The sequence below is a fragment of the Brienomyrus brachyistius genome, chromosome 6 (genome assembly GCF_023856365.1).
Source record: "Brienomyrus brachyistius isolate T26 chromosome 6, BBRACH_0.4, whole genome shotgun sequence".
Classification (NCBI taxonomy): Eukaryota; Metazoa; Chordata; class Actinopteri; order Osteoglossiformes; family Mormyridae; genus Brienomyrus; species Brienomyrus brachyistius.
Genome location: NC_064538.1, coordinates 7,813,870 through 7,837,251, shown reverse-complemented (window position 1 = coordinate 7,837,251; position 23,382 = coordinate 7,813,870). Strand labels below are relative to the sequence as shown.

At 42.8% G+C, this 23,382-nt stretch overlaps 1 protein-coding gene across 5 annotated transcripts in view; it reads right to left on the bottom strand.

Moving 5' to 3' along the window:
- LOC125745056 (cadherin-4) overlaps positions 1–23,382 on the bottom strand; it is a 271,723-nt gene that overhangs the window by 49,279 nt on the left and 199,062 nt on the right. For all 5 annotated transcript variants that reach the window (XM_049017475.1, XM_049017476.1, XM_049017477.1 and 2 more), the window contains 3 exons: positions 12,868–13,023; positions 7,394–7,538; positions 1,405–1,577 (listed from right to left, as the gene is read on the bottom strand). In XM_049017475.1, coding sequence (XP_048873432.1) covers positions 1,405–1,577; positions 7,394–7,538; positions 12,868–13,023 — 474 coding nt within the window. The remainder of the gene's footprint in view (positions 1–1,404; positions 1,578–7,393; positions 7,539–12,867; positions 13,024–23,382) is intronic.

The following is a 23,382-nucleotide window of genomic DNA, read 5'->3' as shown; positions in this document are numbered from 1 at the left end:
GCGATTATTTGTTATTGTTTGACTTGTGTGTAGAAGGCCTGCAAACTTAATTGAAGGTGAGTAATATTACCAACCTAGTTTGGGCTCAGTTGCGTCGAAATGCCCATTCTGAGTATTAAGTGGAGTCTCCAGTAAACGGAATTATTGTACATCTTGTAGATTCTTACCGATCATCTTGGAAATGCCAGAATGTGGATCCACAAGGTGGGAGAGAAATCAGGACAAGGCTGTGGGTTTTCTCCCCCTGCCTCCAAGATTCATAATAGAAAAGTATACAATAGTAATACATGTAATGGCACGGTTCATTGAATGTGTCGGGACCACCAGTGAGCCGGCTGCACTGCCGCACATTAAGGTGTTTAACTATCCCTCCCTGACATTTGAGGAGTCCCAGTGTAGCCTCCTGCCAGGAAGACAGGGGCAGCAGAAATGTCAGGATTGCTCATTACTGCACTGAAAGCACCTTCCCCTCTTACTGCTCTTACAAAGAGGGTGTTTCCCCTGAGAGGCACGCCTACAGGTACGCTTCAGAAACGCAACAGCGGCGTCCCTGAAACATCCTCGCATTCATTGAACGCAGTTTCTGTAATCTAAACTCATGTTTGCCATACTTATATTTCATCCCCCTCTTCCTGCAGCCAGTGACATCTGACATCAGTGCTGTTTGCTGGAAGACAGTCTGAGGCAGATGAAGAGCAAAGAGAAGCTCTGCAGTGGCGTTAACCTGGGCATCCTCTGCTCTCATGGCAAACAATGGGTTTCTATTGCTCCAAGGATACAAAATTAACACTCATTTACACAAGAGAATTGCATGAAGCTCCAGGTCTTACTCCCTTTGCCTTTACCAAAAGAAGGACTTTGCTAAGTCTTGGGAATAGCCAATTATTTTTAGGCCTTCAATGACAGTTACACATCCTCCCACATAGTTCTGCTATTTGAGGAACAGCTGGGTGAACCTCAACAAAACTGCAAGGCTGGAGATGGCTTCTCTCCGCCCAGCTGACAGGTGTGTCGCCTCATATGCAGAATGCTAATGGTTTTGTCACAACTGACAACTCCTGGAGAATGGAAATGGCATATTTCTGCAATGACCCACGTCACAAGAAATACTGTTGATTGGTATCAGACAGCGACAGGGTGATAATCAAGGCAAACGCTGGAAATTCCCAGGTTTCCAGGTCAACAGATTAATTCGAAAAATACCTTTCGGGAATACATCTCAATCGGAGATGCTGACTTCGGTTTTACGTTTGCGATCATATCGAAAATGTTCCCACGAGGCGAATTAGCACATCAGGACAAGTCCATCAGAATGACCGCCTTCTTCAGTTCTAATATGCCAATGTAACATGCAGTCTGTGAGCGTCATAAGGACCGTCATGTCAGGCTGGATGGGAAACTCACCTCGCGGTCTAGGCCAGCAGCTACGGTGATGATGTCGCCCGTCTCGCTGTTGATGGTGAACATGTTGGGGATGGGGCTGTGGGGAGACTGGGACAGGATGCGGTATCGCACCATCCCATTGCCCGTGGTGTCGTCGTCTGCATCGTGGGCTGTGACTTTCATCACATAGGAGCCTGATAAGGAACAACCAACAACCACACCAGCTGTAATTCACGCGAGAACTTGCGCGGACACACAAAGACACACAGATCTCATGGAGAACCTCCAAGCCATTTTCATAATTATGACAGACCACCTTGAGGTTTGGCGACAGCCTTCTGCTGCTGTCACATGATGGAGAAATTTGCATAAACATGGGGGGAAATTCACAGATCTCAGCTACTGTTTGCAACCATCTTGTCGTGTGATTTCCTATAAATATAGAATATGAAAAATCTTTGACAGTAGTACATTCAAACATCTTAACACTTGGCATAACATTAATTAGATTCAGAATACAAAAGTCGCCATAAAGACAGATGTTGGATTATCATGTTAATGACATATTGTCTTGTACTGTAATGCACTGTAATTTGGAATAAGATGTTGCCGACTGACAGATGTCAGTGTTCTTTAAGAATAGATGTAGATCAAACTTGAAATGAGGTTTTGGTTTGGAAACCTCTCTGACTGACTATATTTAGATTTCAGAAGTAGCTAGCCATCTTGCTTGCTAAAACACCTTTACACTGCGACAACAATCACACGTTGTGTTTAATTTTCACAAGGTTAGCACATTGTATTGTTAGAGAGGTTTTCTGAGGATGAAAACTTCAATTATAAAAATATGAAAAACACCAAGATATAATAGAACTTGAAGTGCAGTAATATTCCACAATATTATGTGACCTCATAACTGTTGACCACAGTAGTTTTATGAATCACAAAAACATCAGTCAGCAGAAGATAATAAATACATTAGCAAATGACTGCAGTCTAAATAAATGATCAAATGCTGCTGAAGAATTTTAAATGTAGAAATTTCACCGCTGCTTCATCATCATTCTTCCATACATTCATCCTCCTCAACCATTCAAAGCTGTCACACGGTTTGAGGCATCTGGCTGGAGAATCACTGTGGGAGATGCACCTCTCCCCATTTCGGGAAAATGCCACTGTTCATCACCTCTGCATCCGGCCGTCTGTAGCAGCTGTGCTTTATGTTCCATCAACCTGGACGTGTGACGATGCGGCCGACTCGCACGGCCCATCCAAATGTCCCCTAATTGCATGCGAAAGCGCCGTCATTTCTGTGACAGCATGTACTGCAGGATAATTGCAACAGCGACTAACCATTTCAAACATCATTAAATTTCAAAGCAAGACTCGTCACTCGCTTTGAAAGAAGGGGAAAAAAATAAATATGAATCAGCACTGGACTTTAGGGTCCCATCACCATTGTTGCTGTTTCACCAGTGCAATATCATTACGAATGGTGCAACATGTCAATGTCAATCTGTATTGAACATCTCAGCGTTCAAGTCATGACAGGCCTAATTGCCTGTTCCTTGTTTGGGCAGGTGAGGAAGAGTTGTGCTGTGTCCTTAAAACACTATTTAATTTGAAAAGCTTTATAATTGGCCATGCACTGAAACATCTGGAGCACCAAATTTACACTTTTATTCCATACATGGCGTGTGCATAGCCACGGGATACCCTGGGATAATTTCCATGCTGGACGAGTCGCTACTGTCCGCCCTGACGGCCTTTGAATCTTCTGCATCATGGGGGAGAGCGAAGGCAGCCATGGGGAGGGGCAATAAAGAGGTACATACTGCTCCTGTGCATATAGCAAGATTCACACCTCATATACTTTAGAGTTAATCTGTGAGTGAACCTATAAAAGAGAGTCACGCTCTATAAAGCGAGTCCGACTCAAAGCGGAATGATAAGGCCTCGTTCTGGCTGAGCTACGTTTAATTTATGACACCATTTTCCATTTTATTTGTTTTAATTTGATACTTTATGCCGATACACGCAACAGAACAAGCTCAAAAAAAATGTAGAGATAAATAAGCAGAAAGCCACTATTAACAGCACGCGAGTGAGGTTCCGAGTGGCTGTAAAGATGGACAGTTCAATGCTCACAAATACCACAGGCAGTAAAATGTTCTACAGGTTTTATTTCTACATTCGGGAGGTTTTACAATGAGGAAGATAAATAGGACTCGAGGGGACCTTCCCACTCCTGACGCAGCTGCTCAAAGGGTCCCAGCCACCAGGTGTCAGCAGGCACTACACGTCTGCGTTCTCCACAGAGATGAATCTGATTGGGCTGCTAGTGTCATGAGGTTTCGCGGCTATGTGTCTGACAGTCATTAAGCAAATCGATTTCTCAACAAAGAAAACAGCTGGAAAACAGCTCTTTTAGTACATTAAACTGAATGATGTGTCTTTCGTTTCCTGTAAGGAAACTTCTCAAAATAATTAAAGCCTCTGGTCGTACAGTTGGGGAAAGTATTCTAAATAAGGCATCTCTCTGAAACACCCAGGAAACTCCCCAGGATGGGGAAAATAACATCCACCTGGTGGTATCTTTTAACTCGCGGGAAGATAATGCAGAAAGTCCTCAAACTCATGTCTGCAACCCAGCTGCCAGGCAACAATGTATTACTGAACTTGGCCTCTGAGTGATAGCATGCTTTTCGGTCATGTAAGCATGTACTTGTGGATGTAAACCGGGAAGAGGGACTGCAGGGGTCCTTGCCCTAACATTAAGCCCCACCCAGGTCACCTTATTTGCCACAATCTCATACACCAGCAGCAGCCGTAGGCTCTTAGAGTAAGATTACAAGTTCCTTCTGGAGCTACAGTAAGGATGCTCATTTTGCTTGGATAAGCCAAATAGGAGCAAACTCTGGGTACAGACAGGTGTATGGAAGAGAAATGTGGTCAGAGGTTACAGGGATAAAAGTGACCAGCAGCTGTGCTGTGAATAATTTAAGATCTATAAATCCATTCATATGTTCCCCATATATTAATAATCATTGTTCTCCAAGACAGTGATTCTACTACATTTTTTTGGATGAGGATGGGATATAAAAGCATAACAACCATGGGTCCTTTAAATGATTATCCTGTGTAGGTAATTGTGGAAGATACTAGCAATACCATAAAAATCAGCTTTTATGAATGGTATACTAATACTAATGGTGTACTGGTACATTATGCCAATAGAATAATTACTCTGAATTTAATTTGAATTGAATTCACAGATCAAAATTCCATTTGCATACATTTCATTAAATATAAGCACAGAAAGAGCTCCTTTCCCCACTTTGGAAACAGGCATTGCATAATGAGAAACTGAAATGAAATTTTAATTATTTTACCTGTTGCTAATTAAGGCCATGAACCAGGACTTAAATTAGCCAGTGCATTAAATGACACCAAATACATTTTAGTACGAAGTGGATCGCAAGAAAATAACTGAATTGAAGAAGTAGGGAAAAAGCATTAATCAAAATGTAATCTAAATAAATCCAGCAGTAAATAACCCTCACTGTAATTGTGAAAGTCTTTCTCGTCCATATACGTGTAATTAACCTATCAACACTCTGTGTGGAAACAATGTATTGTTCCATATTATTATTCTGTGCCCAGAGCAAATAAATCACAAACTGGTGAAGCATAACAATCAGCAACAGAAAACCAGCACAAGGAAAAATATTATTCTCGATGCAATATTTTCATTTTTTACACACACATGCGCGCGCACACACACACACACACACACACACACACACACACACACACATGTCGGGTAAACATATCTTTATGGGGACCGCTCATTCATTTCTATGGGAAAAAATGCTAACCCTAACTATGACAACCTTAAGCCCTACCCAGCCCTAACTATGACCATAAATAACCAAGAAAAAGTACAGGAGATTTTGCATTTTTAGTTTTTCATTACAGTCGCAGAATTAAATTGAGTTTTCCCAGGAAACTGCTCCCCATAAAGGAAAGAAAATGGGCATTCATCACATTGTGGGGACATTGTGTGCCCATAAGGTAAGGTATACCAGGTCACACTCACACACACACGCACACATACAGTATTTATATATATATATATATATATATATATATATATATATATATATATATGTGTGTGTGTGTGTGTGTGTGTGTTTATGTGTAGGGATTATGTTTAAATTACATTATGGGGGCCAAAAAAAACTGTTATTTTGATGTTGCGGGGACCAACAAAGATCTGTAAATGTTACCGTAATAACTCAGAACAAGGTGACTGGAGACAGGTGACCATCAGGTCAATCGAATCAGCTGTTTTGCAAAAGTTACATAGATTGAGGTCATTAGGTATTATGTTATACAATTATCTGCGATAATAATAATAATGATGCATCCTCATTATTATTTTTGTTTGTCATTTTCAATTTTTTATTAATTTAAATGAATTTCCATCCTACTGCTGTGTTTGACAATAAAATCAACGCTTACTAGACTAATGCCTTTAAAAACACACGAGGCAGAAGGAAGCATAAACATTTCTGGTGTCTCACGGTGCTCGTAAGCATTACCCATGACGCAAGGGAGAGCTTGAATGAGGGTCACTTTTTCTGCCAGCACTCTTTGCAGTCGGTTTCATACCAAAACCCGCTGCAAACTTACTTTTCCATGAGTCAACAGAAACTGCAGAACACATACGATGTGGGAGGAAGGCAGATCTGTTCGAAGACTCATCTTCCCATTGAGGGCCTGAACAAGTGTCCAATTAGAGTGTAAACTCCAGCAATGTCCTCCAGTTTCGGTTCTGCAAGGGCCAAAACTAGAACAGGAGGGAGCACAGCCAAAGAGCAGTGAGGAAAACACGTATTATCAAAGCTAATGCTGGCCCCCCCTTGCCACAGTTAAAGTGGGGTGTGAAGAGGGCAGGGTGGGGGGCCATTCCAGAATGCATTGATCAATTTCAATTCAAATCAGGAAATGGAACTGGAGTTGGGATGGGCAAAGAACTACAGGCAACAGAATAGGAGTTGCATTCGAATTTCAGAATGATTTAAATTTCAATCCAAGTTCCATTTCCTGATTTGGACTGGAATTGATCAATGCATTCCAGAATTGCCCCCACCCTAATGTGCAGGGTGGCGGCAAGAGAGGTAGGGGTGGGAATAAAAAAAAAAACAATCTCTAAGCTTCTCTTATTTCTTTGACTTCCACAGCTCCATGTATTGTGTAACACCTCCCTGGTTCCAATTTTTTAGTCTAGAGATTTGCTGGAGTACCTTGTGGTGCCAGAATTTTTAAAAACAGCCTGTAGCCCCAGCTAGAGTGGTGGTAATACTATGCTCTGAGAAGGCTGTGCCTTCCTGAAAGGCCACCTTAAATCATCCTCAGTGGGAAGGTTACAAATGATGCAGCTGCCCAGCCCAAGGCCTACAGTCCAGCCCTGCCATGCATGCTCAGGAAATGATCCTGACACCGGCACATTACAGCCTCTTTAACCCCGTTTCCTACTCATTAAGCCCACTGAATGTGAAGCGTACAGCAGGTCTTTATTCAGTGGCCATATTCATCAGCTCACCTGCTGGTCCTTGGCCAGACCCCAAATTCACACCGCTCTCCATCCACAACAGACGCCACGATCTGGCAGCTTTTGCAGAGCTTCCTGCAATCTCATCTCTGACTCACACGTCTGTGTTTTATGCAGAACGGTCCCCTGGACTTCAAAATCACACATCTGAATTGGTTTTTCAGAGACACTCATTGCTGAAGTAGAAATTAATCTTTCAATGCTGTTACTCATTCAGCCTGCCAACAGAACACCTGCTGCAAATAGTTTTCACCATCAAAAAGAAAAAAAAAAAGCCTCTTTCAGGCATTACAACCAACCACAATCACCACTGTTGTCTGTTGATGGACACCATGAACTCAGAATGTTCTATATGTAAGTGCGGTCTCATGTAGTCGAAAGATTCTGAAATACCTGGTTTGGATCCCTCGTCCACAGATCCGTTGTAGACCTGGTTGCGGAATTCTGGCCGGTTGTCGTTCATGTCAATGACGTAGATGTAGAGGTCAATGGGGTTCTCCACCTTGTTGCCATTCATGTCCACTGCATGTGCTCTAAGCTGTGAATACAGAGCGGCGACATTAGCATATCAGGCAATAGGGTAGAAGGGCCAGCCGAGCCAAATTCTGCCCCTTCTCGCTAGTGCTGACCCGGGGAGCATTTTGTTCTCAAACTGTTCTGCAGTTTTAGACCTACAGTACCTCCAATGTAAAATCCATCATGCAATATAATATAGCGAGAGTGATGAATGATACCACAGCCAACATACTGCACTCCAGGCCTGTCTCATTTAAAAGTCTGTCAAAGTTGCTAGTCTAAGAAGAGCAATGTCAAAGGGTTGAGAGCAAGACTTGAGCACTCCTCTGTGGATGGTTTCTCATGCTCTCACATCTGTTTGTGAATTTAGAAAACTAAGCATGTTTATTTATCATATTTATGGCATACGTATCCAGCGTCAACAAAACCTCTCTGCTCATACAATTCCTTATGTTTCCGGCTTTCTTTCAGCCATTGGGAGTAACCACCATACAAAAGCTGATTAATTTGGTCTTGGAGGGCTATGCTGTATTATACAAAGAGCAGGGCAGAAAGAGAATGACTTGCAGTTGCATGGCATTCAAACCTCCAGAGCTGCATGTTAATCTTCAGAGTGGTCATCACTGAGACCTGCACATTGTGTTGTTCCACTCCTTTCTCTCCTTTTGTCTCAGCACAACGGGACACGGGACTTGCTTTTCAGTTACTTTCCAGTGACTTCCCACAAAAAAATCTGCAATATGCTTTATACTGCCCCAACACAGTGGAATTTCTACATCAAAACCAAAAAAAAACTTAATATGTTTTCCACCTTGAATATTGTTAGAAAATATAACAATACTTCTGGAAAATGATTGATGAGGTGAGTTTTAAATAAGCACAAAACAAGATCGCTTATATAAAGAGGAATAATCAGTGCATAAAAACAAAAGGGCCCCCAGCTCAGTAATGGGCCCCAAAGATTTGATTGTGCTCATGGGAGTTTTACTAACACAAAGATGTTCTGGGAGCAGAACGAAAAATGACTGGTTCAGAGAGATAACCAATCAGACTGTTGTGAAGGTGGATCCAAGCAACTAGAGGAGGTGGGGCCAATGCATCTGATTGGCTGACTCCCCACCTCCTCTACAATCTGATTGGTTCTCTGTATGAACAAATCATTTTTCCTTCAGCCCTCAGAACATTTTTGTGTAAGTAAAACTCCCACGAGCTTTAATTGTTGGGTTTAGGGATCAGTCAGACAGAGCATCCAGGGCTCCTGCGGCCCAAGCTGTACTGCTTAATGAAATTGCACACAGACGAGTTGGGCCATGGAAGGATGACTGCATGAGAGGCCTGGATGGGGGAGTCAGGGGTCCTCCCTGTGCAGTTCCACTGGCAGCCAGTGTTGTACCCCCCACTCTGGTCTACCCTCCCCTTTACGGTCTAAATGGGACTCAAACCCTTGAGCCAAAGAAAACTCTACCCCTACATGAATCCGGTAGGGACTGTGGCAATATAAATGTGTTTGATGCATGTTTAATATAGCAAAATTTGTTTGGGTTTGTCAAAAAAGCTACACAGAAAGAATGAGCTGGTTACCAAACGACAACTGATTACTTCAGTTTTCACTAAACTGAACACAAAAGAGTTTAATTACACACTAGTGGGAGCTCATACAACCAGTAAGCTTATAGAATGTTAATACTCTACTCAAATTTTTGTGCTATCCACAAAACACCTGAGAAGTACCTGAGAAAGCCCATGCGAGGTGGGGCGAATGTGTAAAATCCCCAAAGACAGTAGCGTTAACATCCAAACTCGCAAAACTGGAGGTGTGATGCAACATTACTACACTGAACCAATGTGTAATATCAAGGTCTCTCTTTGCCCACTGCTTAGGATGCTGGGAAAAGCAAACTTGGTGGTATTGATGAGGCATTGAAGACAATCCTCAACAATATCCAAAACATGTAAACATGTGAGCAGGCTGTGGGACAGAAAGAGATATAAGGACATGGTGTTCATTCCCAGAAAGGTGAAGGGTACTTTTTCACATTATGCCTGTGATATCAAGCCACTGTCACACAATATCTAATAACTGGATCTTAGCTAAGAATTAATGGTCATTGATAGAAGCAAGTGTGATCCTTCAACTCAAAGCCTTTAATATGTACTTGGGAACACTGGGCATGTTATAGCTTTGGTCATGCCAGGCAGTTCAGGAACATTTGCGAGGTCACTTTGACAATCTTACAAAAATAATCCTACATGTTTGCCGGAGCTGTAACCTTGCAGAGAAAATAAGGGAATTATTTCAATTCACTTCTTCACAGCTGATGTCTATCCACCCCATTTTTCCTGCGCAAAAAATTGCATCGGTAGGTCTCCCAGAGGTTAATTTGACTTTACTTTCTTCCTGCACATTGTTTGATCTTGCGGTGCACCCAATATCCGTGCGCAGAAGACTGCGATGAATGCTCTTGACTGGTGGCAGAGAAGTTATCACTCCTGCTGTTGGATCTAGTAATTCAATGACATTAGAAGTCAAAGATTACTGCAGTGTTTAAAGAAGAGAAAATGTAATTCTGCGTTGGAATTAAAGTTATTATCTCCAAAAGGATGAGATGCCGGTCACCGCTGACTTGGCAAACGTCAAGCCAGACATCTGATGAAGATAAATGAACAGCCTGCAATGTCTGGAGGTGTCTGATTGGGAAGCCTGTTATCTTTCCTCATGGATCCCTACTCACCTTGGTCATTTCAAAAACAATACAACATAAAAGTTTCAAACAAATACTTTAGAATGTGTCACTCTACACAGGAAGAATAAACACTACAAAACTGACCTGAAGTAAAATTACTATTCTCGTACACGGTTCAGTGTGTTCAGAGTAACAGAACGTAGAGTTAAATTGAATTCATAAAATAAAGGGTAGTTTTGACAAATATCACAATAACATTTGCAAGGATAAAACCTCAACATAATGTCTATGAATGAAGTGCCTGGCTTTGTTGAAACCTGATCGAAATTCAGAGCACATTGCGTGTGCCTGGACTCCGGCGTGCTCTCCCACAGCAAACTACGCCAGCTCACTGACTCGTCTCTGCCGCTCGCTTTCACACACACAAACACTGCACATCCCCTCGCTTAATTATACACCGGAGGATAGGCATCCGAGAAAACAAACAAACAAACACAAATCTATCTGCTTCCTCCGCCGTGGTGCTGTGGCCGAGTCTATCCCGTAGAGACGGGACCAGATTTAAAAAGTTTGATCGGTGTTGCAGATCCGTGGATTGCAAATGCCCCGGCTTTCTGCCATGAACAAGTCGGGCGGCACACCAACATATTACAGGCCTGAAAAATCCACTGAATTCTGGGTAACTTGCTTTGGACCCTGCGTCTGAATAGTCTGCTTGTGAATTGTTCTGTTAAAGTTGTGTTATGGGCAGGGATTGGCATAACTGGTACATAAGTACGCATTTACCTTTAAAAACGATACATTCGGCTATCGATTATTGTAACAGCGTGAATGCGTACATATTTTATGTGCATTTGTGCCGATACGGCAGGAATTAATGTGCATTTTAACCTCAATACCGCAAATGAAGTACGAATTAACATGCAAAGGTTATCATGTGTAAACCAGGGGCCGCTATGTCCTGACAGCATCAATGACCACTCCCTGCCTGTCATCTGCTTCGATGAGACATGGAAAGTGGTCTAGAAATGCACAAGCCAGAAGTTACGGACAAAGGCAAGAGTCCAATTAAAATAAAAGAGCGAGGCCCCTGATGTGGAGACTAATTGTAGGGTTGTTAAATTTGATTAAGTGTTTTAGAAATATCAGCGCACTAAATTTCACTTAACTTGTACAGAATAGCTGGTTGCCGATTCTTTATCAAAGCCTAATATAAATATTTTAGGAGGAGCAGGGATCAATATCTTTTGTTATGTTATGCTTGGCTGTACAAAGATAGGCCTTAGAACTGGCGCTTCCGGAACATGGATAAAAGCCAGACGGAAAGTGGTCGCATCTGTTTTTTTCTAAATGTAATGCACTTGGTTAATAGCCAAAATGATGTAATTTCTTCTCGCAAAGTTCTCTTTCCTTCTGTCACTATCTATAGAACGACACACCGGGATCGTAGATATATGAGCACCTCATGGGTGCTTGACACTCAAAAATGTCATACTTCAGCCAACCATATACTGTACATCAGTCAGTGGGAAATCAATATCCCATTTAGTGAATGTGTAATTCTGCTATTTACTCATTACAGGAACCAGGCGAGTTATACAACGACATTGAATTACAAGGAGCCCTTCTGCCAGGCTATCGACGGAAGGGTTTGGGGGTGGACGCTTATTTCCACGCCTTGCTGTCTTTCATCATCATTTGCTACGTTCATTAATGTTCTCGTTTTGGATGTAATAAATGGACGATGTGTTTGTTTCTTCTACACAGGTGCTGCAATGAGTGACGAAAGATGTGGACAGCCATTTCATCAGGCGAGACTACAAGCGAATGCAGGCTTTTCCTGCAATGACGTCCATATTTTTTTTTTGCTTCGTTTTAAACATAAAAAATAGGACAAAACTGCTGGTCAGCTTGTTAGTACGGACAGTACATCAGCTTTTTTAGACACACAGATGCACAAAACCCACCCTTTAGCAACAGCTGCCAAATCTTTCTATTGTGTATTACATCTCTAATGCATCCCAGGCATCAATTTTTGGTAATACTACACTTGAGGGGGCACAAGAAACTTAGTAACTCAGTTACTACTCAAGTACTAATCATCAACAAATATAGTAAGTGCATGAAACACAGGAACTTCATTATTTATTAATGAGGAACAAACAAGTGATCGGTATGTAACTAAAACTTAGTTTCTGGTTAATGAATACATTAAGTAAGAGTGTACTACTACATTATTTGTGCCCCCTGAAGTAAAGTGTAACCATTTTTTCTTTCATTTTTAAATCCCTTACATTCACTCTTTGATTAGTTCTAGACATCTTAAACTTGACACCCGAAACTTTTCTCAACTACAAACATTCCCATGTTTAATTCCGTGTTACAACTAAACAGCAAAATATAATCCTTTAGATTCGTGACTCCGGGTTGAGGAGTCGGAACGGTTTCCCCATGTTTTTTCGTGGGCTTTCACAGGGTTGGTGAATTTGCTGAGACGGACTGTCTTCCCGCCGCTGGTGCTGCCTGAGGCTCCAGGTTCACCGCGGTCATATACCGGATAAGCCATTATGGAAGACGGATGGATGCATACATATTGCTATTTTGAAGTTCTGAGGCAGCTCGAGAATCATAACTGTCAATTGTCTTTTAAAGAATAGTTCTACTTACATGGTAGGATGACCTCTCCTCTCTGTCGAGGGGCTTGGTGACGAACATTTTCCCTGCCACAGGGTCAATGCTGAACACCTCGTTGGGCGGCTGGTCGGCACCCACGCCTGTGATGCTGTATCGTATCTGGATCTGTCGGTCCTGGTCGGAGCGAATCTGTGCCGAACAGAAAGCTGAGGATGAATGACTTTTCTGGAACTCAGAGAGACCCGTACGCACACGCCTGTTGGAATACCACTAAATTGCACAAGGAAGATTAGTGATGTAATTAGTAGCTCTTAAAGGCTTCACAAGACTTTGATATTGCTGGTATTGCTCTCCAGACTGGTCCTCACTGGGTTGGGTAGAGATACTTCAGTACAGAGTGGATCATACACAGAATAAATGGATTCAGGAAAAGCTGGGCAACAACCCCTATTAGAAACATATGTGAGTGAGAAAATCATCTGAGCTGGCAGGTATTTCTCTAAGCACAAACACACCAAGTGACAGTGCTGACAAGATGTCTACAAGTGATTCTTGAATCAGCTGTCCAGCACAGACAATGATATGCTTCTAACAACCATGAGGAAGCATGGAAATGACTACAAGGCCACTCCCACAAGGACACTCCCCTCTTTCAAACCCACAGAGGTATAGTCTTTGATTGCAGACTTATGTTAAGGAAAACCAGTCATCTGCAATTCAGGTCACCATTTTGTAAAGTCTTCCTCTGAAAATACCCTCCATGCTTTCTCCTTGTGTTCATTTACTACCAGGCTAAAGTTTTCTAATGAGCGAGTCTCTGTAACTAAGCAAGCATGAGAAATTCCAGCTTTTATACTTGCTTGATAAGAGTACAATCAGGCTCCATTTGTCCTTTTTGTGATTATTACCAGGATCTTGGTCTGTCTCTGAATCTAGCTTTACTTATACTGTAAATGTTGTCTGCAGAGCAGGAATTAATTACCAGGTGTCACAGTGGAAGAAACGCCTGACTTTTGTTAATGTAAATATACAATAGGGAATTATTAAAACTTGTACTAATACGATTCTCCTGCTCCTTATGGATCCTTCTTTCTCATCCTCCTGATTTACCCTTTTTCTCACAGGTAGGGCATCGGAGTATGGGGAGCTGTTAATTAAGAAATGTGGTCTTGCTGTCAGAGCTAATTTCCTCAGTCCCACCACTATATTTCAACACAGACAAACAGACACAGCTGTCTGCATAGTCCTGTCCCACGGTCTTGAGTTCTGACAGTCTGACCTAGCTCTCTGTCATGCCAAAGAAAGGACATGTCAAGTCTTAGTATTTACAATATTAAGTCCAAATCAGCAGTCAGTGGAACATGAAACTCATGCAAATCCATTAATAAAGAGCTAGAAAGACATAGCAAGGTCCAACTCCTGTTTCCTTTCAGACAACACGATCCAAGTATGAGTTTCTTGGCAGGGAAGGGTTCTGAATACCAAAAAAACGAGTCAAGGAAGGGATAGAGAGTCACCTTGAAGACTCTGCTAGGAGCCCTGTTAAGACTCATTCTGCAGTATGTTCGATTAAGGATTATATATGTAATTCTCCAAATTCTCCATCCTCACACTTTTTATTTTCTTTTTAAGGCCGTTGCTGCCTGCCTTTCAGCGCAATGAGAGCCTCATGTTGCCTTGAGCGGCGGGGTCACGGGGGTCAGGCTGAGACAGCCGTACTCTCTCGTTCCCGTGTCTTCCTGATTACTGTGCCGTTTATTCACGAGGCAGCCCATTGTGTACGGCAGCAAAGTGGGCCTTTGGGTGCAGAGAGGAACGCTCGCAATTAGATAAACACGGACCCTTATCGTCCTTTTTCAGGGATAACGATGCTCTTGGATTTCACTTAGTGTTACTCAGCCATGCACAACAAAATACATTAGTGTGAGTGTCCCTGGGACAGTTTAAACACAGAATTCAATATTTACCTCTTTCAGCATAATAAAAAGGAATGCCAAAATCCACGCAGCAACTGTTTCTCTCTTCTGTGGATGTTCTGATAGGATGAGTTTTTAAATACACCAATCAGAATTATATGTGCATAAACACAGCATTCTACCCTGGAAACAATGATAGCTTGAGTGCTTTTGATTACATCATTCATCTACATGTTACGTTTTTTGTAGCAAACGCTTTCACCACGTTACAAAAACACGACCATCAGGGACTTGACTATGGACAAATTCAGCTGGGTTGGATGGCGACTTGCGGTATCTCAATGAAGAATCAACAGAATAATGCTAACCAAGTATAGAGTAATAGAGGGAATCAAATCAAAGCCTGGGCGAGGTAGAAAACAATCAAGCTTCAGAGTTCAGCCTCTCTTTGTTTCACTGTAAACTTCACGATCCTGCCTAATTGATGGCACGCCTCCTGACAACTAGAAAAGGCTTCCGTTTCAGTGTGATTGTCGCTTGACCTCATCCGTGGATGAAATGTACTTCTCAACAAGCTCATTGCTGCTCTCCACGCTTATTGGGAAAATAATTGAAGGTCTTCTGGGAGTAGGTAGGAAGGATACACCACAGAGCCGATATTCCTGCACAATTCAATAACAGGAACAAGCGGAATGCTGAATGTGACAAGCACCTTTTTAATTTCCCCAGAACTAATACAGAGCAATTTAGTGCATTAAGTGCACCGAAAAGTCTATGTTTTGGATTTGATTGCTGTGTAATTGAGTCTCATTTGAAGAAATCTTTCAATTTAGCCTCAGAGGAGACCCCAGCCAGGCCTTTCCTCTCAAGATCCAGCACCATTAGGAAAATAACACGCTGTTTCAGTATCACTCGGGCCCACTTTATCCTGCAGTGAGATTGTTGGATGCAGCTGGTCCTCAAGAAAATTTTGCTACAGTTGTTTCCCCCTCTCTTCGCATTGTACCAAACTGGCTCCAGAATTGTTAGGTAAGAGCCCTGAGCAAGGATGGAAAATTGCAGCTGCTTAGATGTATCAAACATCTCTTACAGTACCAAGCCTGTCCCCATGTTAATGAAATGCTGCTGTTTGTAATGGCTGCCCACATTTCTGAGTGTCCTTATCTGCTGGTGCCAAAGAATGACTGTACTCAGTCGCACCTCCAAGTGTTTGATTAGCTTCGTGCCTTGTGTTAGATACGCGTGCAACAAACCTGATGCAAGTAATATAGACGAAAACACCAAAACTAGCATACTGGAATTTAGATTTTTTTTACTCTTAATCCACTCCCATACTGGTGAAAAACAACATCCAAGCTACGCTCATGTTGGGTTCTCACTGTTTCCGTACAAATTGTTCACATCATGGAAGAAAAAAAATAAAACATTGACCCAGCGAAAAGGTTTTTAAGTCAATAATTTCCTCCTAGAGTGATTGGTCGGTGTGGGAAGTTGCATGAGCCTGAGCCGCATTAGCTGCTGAAACGTCTGTAAAACAGGAGATGCAGAGATGTTTGAGAAGATGTCCTCAGTACACTCGCATTCAGTCTTTACCTTTCTTAACTACTTCAAGCATGAATCCACATTTCACACAAATCTCTTTATCTACCAACTAATAAGCAAACAAGCAAACAAACAAATAACAGATGTGTAAATATGTTTAGACTCACTGAGTCGCTTTCCTCTCCTGGGTAATGAAAGAAAGATTGACTTGTTTTGAGCAGCTAGTGCTAATAAAGCAAGTAGAGGAAGTTTTCTGTTTTTTTTTGTCTCCTTGTTATAGAGGAAAAATGGGGAGAGAGACGAGATGTAAGGAACTGTGAAGTCTCTCGGCACAGTCCAGACACTGGTTAAATGACCTGTTTGTAGTCGGATCAAAGCAATTTCCTTCATTACTGACAACTTGTCAGGTCTTAAGAAGATTTTATCTGTGAGCTTAGCTGCCTCTGTGAAGCAAACTGAATCAAATGAGAAATTATGGTGGCATTACCTCTCTGGGGGAACGCAGGGCGAAAACAGCGGCAGATTCCAATGCAATGCAGCACACAGGCCTCGTGTGGAAGCATGAGAGTAAACAACCTACAGTACACTTCTTTATTGCTGTGTTGCTGTCATGCGGTAACAGAAATTTTCCTGGAAAATTTTATGCAAGTATGTAGATACATACTATTTTTATCTTAAACTAAATTAATGCCTTAATGTTAACATCTCGGTAAGATGAACTTTATAGATAACAAGCGGGAATTCTCAAATGGGGCTCAAACCCATGCCCTGTGTATCATCGGTGCTACAAACTAACTAGCTTAGCTAACATGCCTGGCAAGTGACTACACTCACAACTAAAAACAGCAAGCAGACATTTCTTTTACTTGTAAGATTGCCATGATGTGAAATGTGCAAATTATAATGTCTGTTTTAATAATAGCTATTTCATATCCTTATACGAGTCTGATAATTTAAGAATGTTTATTGTTTACTTCTGTCGTTATTATACCCCATCTGCTGATCACATCTACTGGATTGACATGTTTGCTCAAGTTTCTTTATGCTATTAATGGAAATATTGTGATTGTTGGCACAAAAATTAAAAGCAAGAAAAACGGCTTTATAGCACATCAGAGAAAATTATTATAATTTAATAGGGTTAGAAAGACATTTGGTATGAGTTTTTTTTTTTTTTTACCGTAAATACACTAATATTCAAGACACTCCTTGAATATAGTACTGCCATTAGTACGCAAATGCAGCAGTAGCTTAGCGTCCTGTTTATGGTGAGTGTTCAGCTAAGTGCTACGGCCATCCTCTTTTAGGAGTCTAACATCGAAGAATGTTACTGTATGTTAAACAGAGCAAACAGACCCCTTCATAGCTTCTGTGGTCAGTTTGAGGCTATGCTATTATGTTTGGCTACAGAGCGTGTGCAAGACATTTTCCAGTCCTCTGATCGCTGCACCAATTTTCAGCTGCAGCCCACATCGGCATCCTTGCAAAGAAAAAGACACGTTGGACCTTCCTATATACTGTGATTTACCTCCACAATTCTGTCATCAATCATTTATTATCTATAAAATGTTGTCCTCTTGGTCTGCCCTACTTGGCTTGAATAAATCTGATTTTCAAAATGATTCAGCCTCTACTTATCCTGAAACATATTAAAATGGAGTGTATCACCGTAGGAAAAAAAAAGATGCATTTATTCATAGTTTGACTTTTCATGACCATGAATTAACTTTACCGGTACGGAGGAGAGAAATGGGAAATAAGAAACCCCAAGAGTGTTTAGATTCCATTCACTATGCAGCATGATGCTAATTCCGCACCAAGCCACATTTAAGCTTTTGCATAAACCGTTTTTATTTTAATAAAATCTTTAAATCGCAATTGAGAGCCAGGAGTGGAAAATACATAAGGGTATTGATTTCTTGACAGAATGAAAAAAGCAAGAAGTAAATATTTAAGCAAAGCAACGCTTAGCTGGAATATATATGGAAATGTAACTGAAAGGTTTTACGGTTGATTCGCATGAGCTCACTGGGAGGGATGGTGTGAGTCGTGCCAAAGCACAGACACCCACTCAGGACGATGAGGATTTGGCACCACCTGTTATAGGGCCGCTGTTTATCTCAGTCCCACCTTCCGTGGGATCCGGTGTGAGCTAAAGAGGTGGCTGCCGTTATTTGCGAGTGGGCGAAATGACAGCCACTGCCCGGTGTGAGATACACGATGACTAAGCCCTTTTGAGGAAGCATGCGGATGAAGGGACGCTGTCGCCCTCAGAGCTGTCAGCCCTAATTAAGAGCTCCCCTCGCTCGCGTCCCCCACATCAGAGCCACCCGTCTTCTGATAGCGCTAATATTTCTCTTCAGCGTCACAGCTGGCTCGGGGTGGCAAAACACACGGCTCACATGCCTCGCCAACGCTGCTAATGTAAATCCGCGTGCCAACCTGCGAATTTATCTGCTCTGACTGATGCTTTAACATGGGCTGGGAGGGGCTTGTTGAGGGAGAAACTTCTGAAATCCTTCTTCCTAAGAGTATCGCAGGTGAAACTTGAGCGACAGCAGAGGTAAAGGGTCTCGAATAATATCCTCATGCAGTGACAGCTAATTATATCATAATCCCAGTTGTTGGTGTCAGTAACCTTGCACCCGCTCCAATGTCAGACCCCCCACCGCATGCATCTTAGCCCCCTCAGCACAATTACTGCCTTCCCCGGCCCGGTCTGTCTCTGTCTGTGTCTTCCCCTGCCTTTCTCCTCGTACCGCGTTCAAGACGAATTCGCGTGACAGTGTGAGTCCGCACGTGGCACTGCTCCGTCGGCAGCCCAAACGTCAGCTGAGGGCCCCTTCCCATTGGCCGTGAAGCCAGCAAGGGTGGAGCTTAACCCGTCCAGCTTACCGCTGGGTTCTGTTGTGTCATTGTGTTGGGAAGAATAAAACGTCAATTGCTTGCAGAACTGATGTGATGATATGTTACGTTTGTTACTCTTTTATGTTCTGTGAGAATTAGGCTACTTATTTTTTTCAATATTATTTGCTGAGTCACATTGTCTTAGTGTGTAGAAAACCATCATGATGACTTTTTTCTGTTGATAAACAATAAAATATAAAACTTACCAATAAAACTAAACTGAATCAAGGCTTTAGTTCTTTGCTGCCACAGAATCTGTCCCTCAGCAACTTTTACAATTAATTGCAACTCATTCCATAATAATAAAACTTTACATAATGCTTTCTGGCTGGCATAAAAAACATGCATGAAAAACAGGCAAAGGGGCCATACAACTCAATGCATCTCATCTTGAGATTGTTGGAGTGTTCCAGGCCTGTACCGGAGACTGGAAATGCCCTTGTACTGTGAAGCAAATGGCCGCAGAAGGTCTTCCATCGAAATGTTCAGCAAACCAACCAGCCCCTGTTACAGAAAGTAAGGGCAGTTCCCTTTGATCATCAAATTATGCTGGCCAAACTGAATCAATGCATTCCAGCACAAACTCAGCATCATCAACTCAATGTGAGGGAATTCACAATCCCTGATGAAAGGCGCCAGGCACATACGTGTCATTATTTTGACCGAATACCTCCAGCTGTGTCGGTCTTTATGTTTCACATCCTGTAAAGTAAAATTTCTTCTAAAGTACCATGATGTCAACATATTCCAGTCTCGAGGTTCCAAAAAAGGGGGACACAGATTATAACAGGGACACGGATGTGATGAAAACAAAAGAAAATTATATTAAAAAAAATAATCACTTTGTTCTACAAATACTAAGATTTCTACCCTTTTAAGAAAACACATCCGAACATCTGATCTGTTCTTGAGTGCCGCGATCTCTGCGGAGGTGCTCTACCTAAACAGCCCAGCAGAGCTCAGCCTCTTCATTAACACATTCCCGATGCACATCCTTTCCCAGGTTACCGAGCCGGGGAATTCACAGCTGGGAAAACAAGTTATATAACAGAAAAATGAAAGTTTTACCAATTTAATTAGGATAAAACAAAAAGCTGCCAAATACTCTGCAACAAAGTTAAATCATAAAAACTTCACAAGGCCTCCGAATTAAGCAAATTGCCTTTGTAATATACAGAAAAGAGGCTTAAATGAAATGCTATTACATGTCCATAAAGTACAGCATGCTACTGGAATGGAAAGCATGTAGAGGAAAACAGCTGAATCCATTAGACAATTAGGCAGAAGCCCTTCACTGCCATATTCCCCCCTCCCTGCCTGGTGAGGGCTAATCAGAGACACACACTTGGGGGGTGGGGGGTGGAGGTGGGGGTGCTCTGTTTTCCACGCCACACATCAGAAAACAAACGCAGAAACCGACATGACGTGTGGCCTTTGGACTCTCGCTGGGGTCGGGCCTCCTGCCAGCTGCCGACGGCCTGCCCTCCTACTCGCCCGCCTCCGTTCTCCCGTGCCCCCCCTTCCCCTGAATCCGTCCTCTATGTCGACCACAAACATATCAGGCAAAGGGTTTTGTGTCAGCTTGTGACAACATTTAATTGTCTTCAAGTCAGCCGTACGAAGGGATGAAGGAGAATAAGAAGGTCGTGTGTATGGGCCGGCCCCTTCCTTTGTGTTTTTCTGTTGCCACACCATTAGCAGCATCGCTTCACGCTCTGCACTGCTTACAACAATTTGACCTTTTGTAGTACCTTCTATCCATTATCTGTCTCTGTATGATTATGATTGGCCAGCATATGTTTGTGCCTGATTATGACTGGCCCGTAGGCCGTGTAGGGAGGGGTCAATCTCTTAAAAACACAAGCCAAGTGGACTGAGTGGAATCTGTTTTTTTCCCCACCTGTTTTGTTTACAGCACATAAAAGTAGAACAGATATGAGGAGTGACAGATGTGAGGCTACACTATGCAGCACCCTGGCGCAGGGGGAGAGATGTGACCTGGGCCAAATCAGAGGTGACTGGCCAGGGGGGAGCAGCTACCAACTGGGCACCCTGCTTGGCGACTCCGGCAGTGCCGATCAGGAGTGTAAGGCACACAGCCCATCATCCTGTCAGACCAACACGGCATGACATGCCACCCCCCACATCCAGACATGCCCCAGAATCCCCCTCAAAATAAATCACTCTCCCCCCCACCCGCCTTCACTCTTAAGAAGGCAATCAGTTTAAAATAAGTGTCATTTATCAAGCCGGTATACTGAGTGAATAATGGATGTCGAGATATAAATTATGGGCTGTATCTCGTGACTAGCAGCATGGTCTTTGCATCCCAAGGTTAACATGCACTGTATTACGCGCGTCGTGTGACAGGCTTTCAGCTGTGGGCCTTGCTTCCTCAGTCTCTGTCATTTTCCGTTCGGCCTATAAGCTCATCTCAATGTGACTGGACGTTGGGGAGCTTGATTGGCAGGTCTCATTCATAATTCACAGCACCTAAACCACTATGTCAAGCGCACTTTATGTATGTAAAGGATGCTGGTATTATGCTTTTTGCTAACCAATACTTAGCACATAGAATTGTCAGCTTATATATTCCTTAGTGTTATTTTGCTCTTTTCTTCAAGGGGGAACAACAAAAGCCGTCTCCAGGAATCGAAACCTGTCGCTCTGAAGAAAGCTCAAATCCGGGGCCGGCACATTACACTCACTCCTGAGCGTGTGGACGACATTGGAGCACTGGAGCCTTTGCCGAAGGCCGTGGCAGGAGGATGTGGGCCGATGGGCTGTTCAAACGCAAATGAAAAGATTCAGAGCAAATATGGTGCAATCTGGGTGAAAATAAGTCCTTGCTTTCTATCCCAGCGAACAAGAAATGGTGGCAGTGTTGGGGGGCACCCCCCGCCCCCCCCACACCCACAGCTACATGCCTGCCGGTCGTAAAGCTGCCAATTAGAGATGCGTGCCCGAAAAAAGCCGGTTGGGGGCTCCTAGCTGGCCGTTAGCCGTCAGCGGCAGATAGCTGCGCGTACGAAGCAGGTGGGGACCATAGCTTAGCTGGCACCCCTGCCGACTCAGGCCCTATCAGACAAGACGTGACAGGAACACATGAGTTAATGATCACGTCTCTCGGCAGTGTGACACTGACGTCGGCAGCACTAAGCTCCGTGACAGCCAGGACTGACGTCTTCTCCATAATCCTGACTTATCAGCCACGTCTTTCATTTTGTTTCTCTTTCGCCGGGACCGTTTCATGTCGGACCGGCTTTAAAAAGTCTCACTTTCTCCCTGCCTCTTTAGAAATTTTAACTTTTTTTCCTCGCAGTGCCTATCTCTCATGGTGCACCAAGGATGGACATTGATGTTCATCTTTTCTTTGAAGTTATTTCATGCTCATATGTTCACTTCTGGCCTCCCACGCACACGTACAAAGACACAGGGGAATGTCCAGACAAACATACATACATACACGATGATGGTCATAAAGCTGTGTTCTGTGATAAGCAGAATTTATGATTAATCCAGGGCTGGACTGCTACTGTAGGTGGGGCTGGGGCAGGGCACCCCACCCCCAAGTCATGTCAGCCTGTGTATCTGACATAAATGTGAAGCATTTGTGAAGATTAAGGCACTGATGTCATGCATATCATTTTTACTTGTGACATGTTACTTATATCACTCCTGCTTATGTATACAATCTCATTATGGTGGGAGGCATAATGCAAATAATATTTGGTACAGTACATAAAACAATTTTGAAATGTAATAGTTTGTAATATTTTTGTAATCAAACTATGTTGAGGCATGCATTTAAGGAAAAAAGCTGCTTGTGGAATTTGCTGAGTACTGCAGTGCATGATGGGTAAGAAATTTAGAGGCTACTTAAATTTCATCATCTGCAACTACTGCAACTGACATACAAGCACACAGGGAAGTATAATGTACCAGGTCTGTTCATAAATCTGTGAATTGTGGCTGGCCTTGTATGTAACATTTATATGTAAGTGATGGACTAGCTTCTCATCCAGCATACAGCCCTGCCCACTGCCCAGTGCTGCCAACTCCAGGCCCCCTGTAACCCTGCCAAGGATAAGTGTTTGGAAGACGGATGAATAGTTATACATTTCTCGTTATAAAAATATATGAACAGAATAACACAGACCAAAACTGCCCTCACCTGACACGC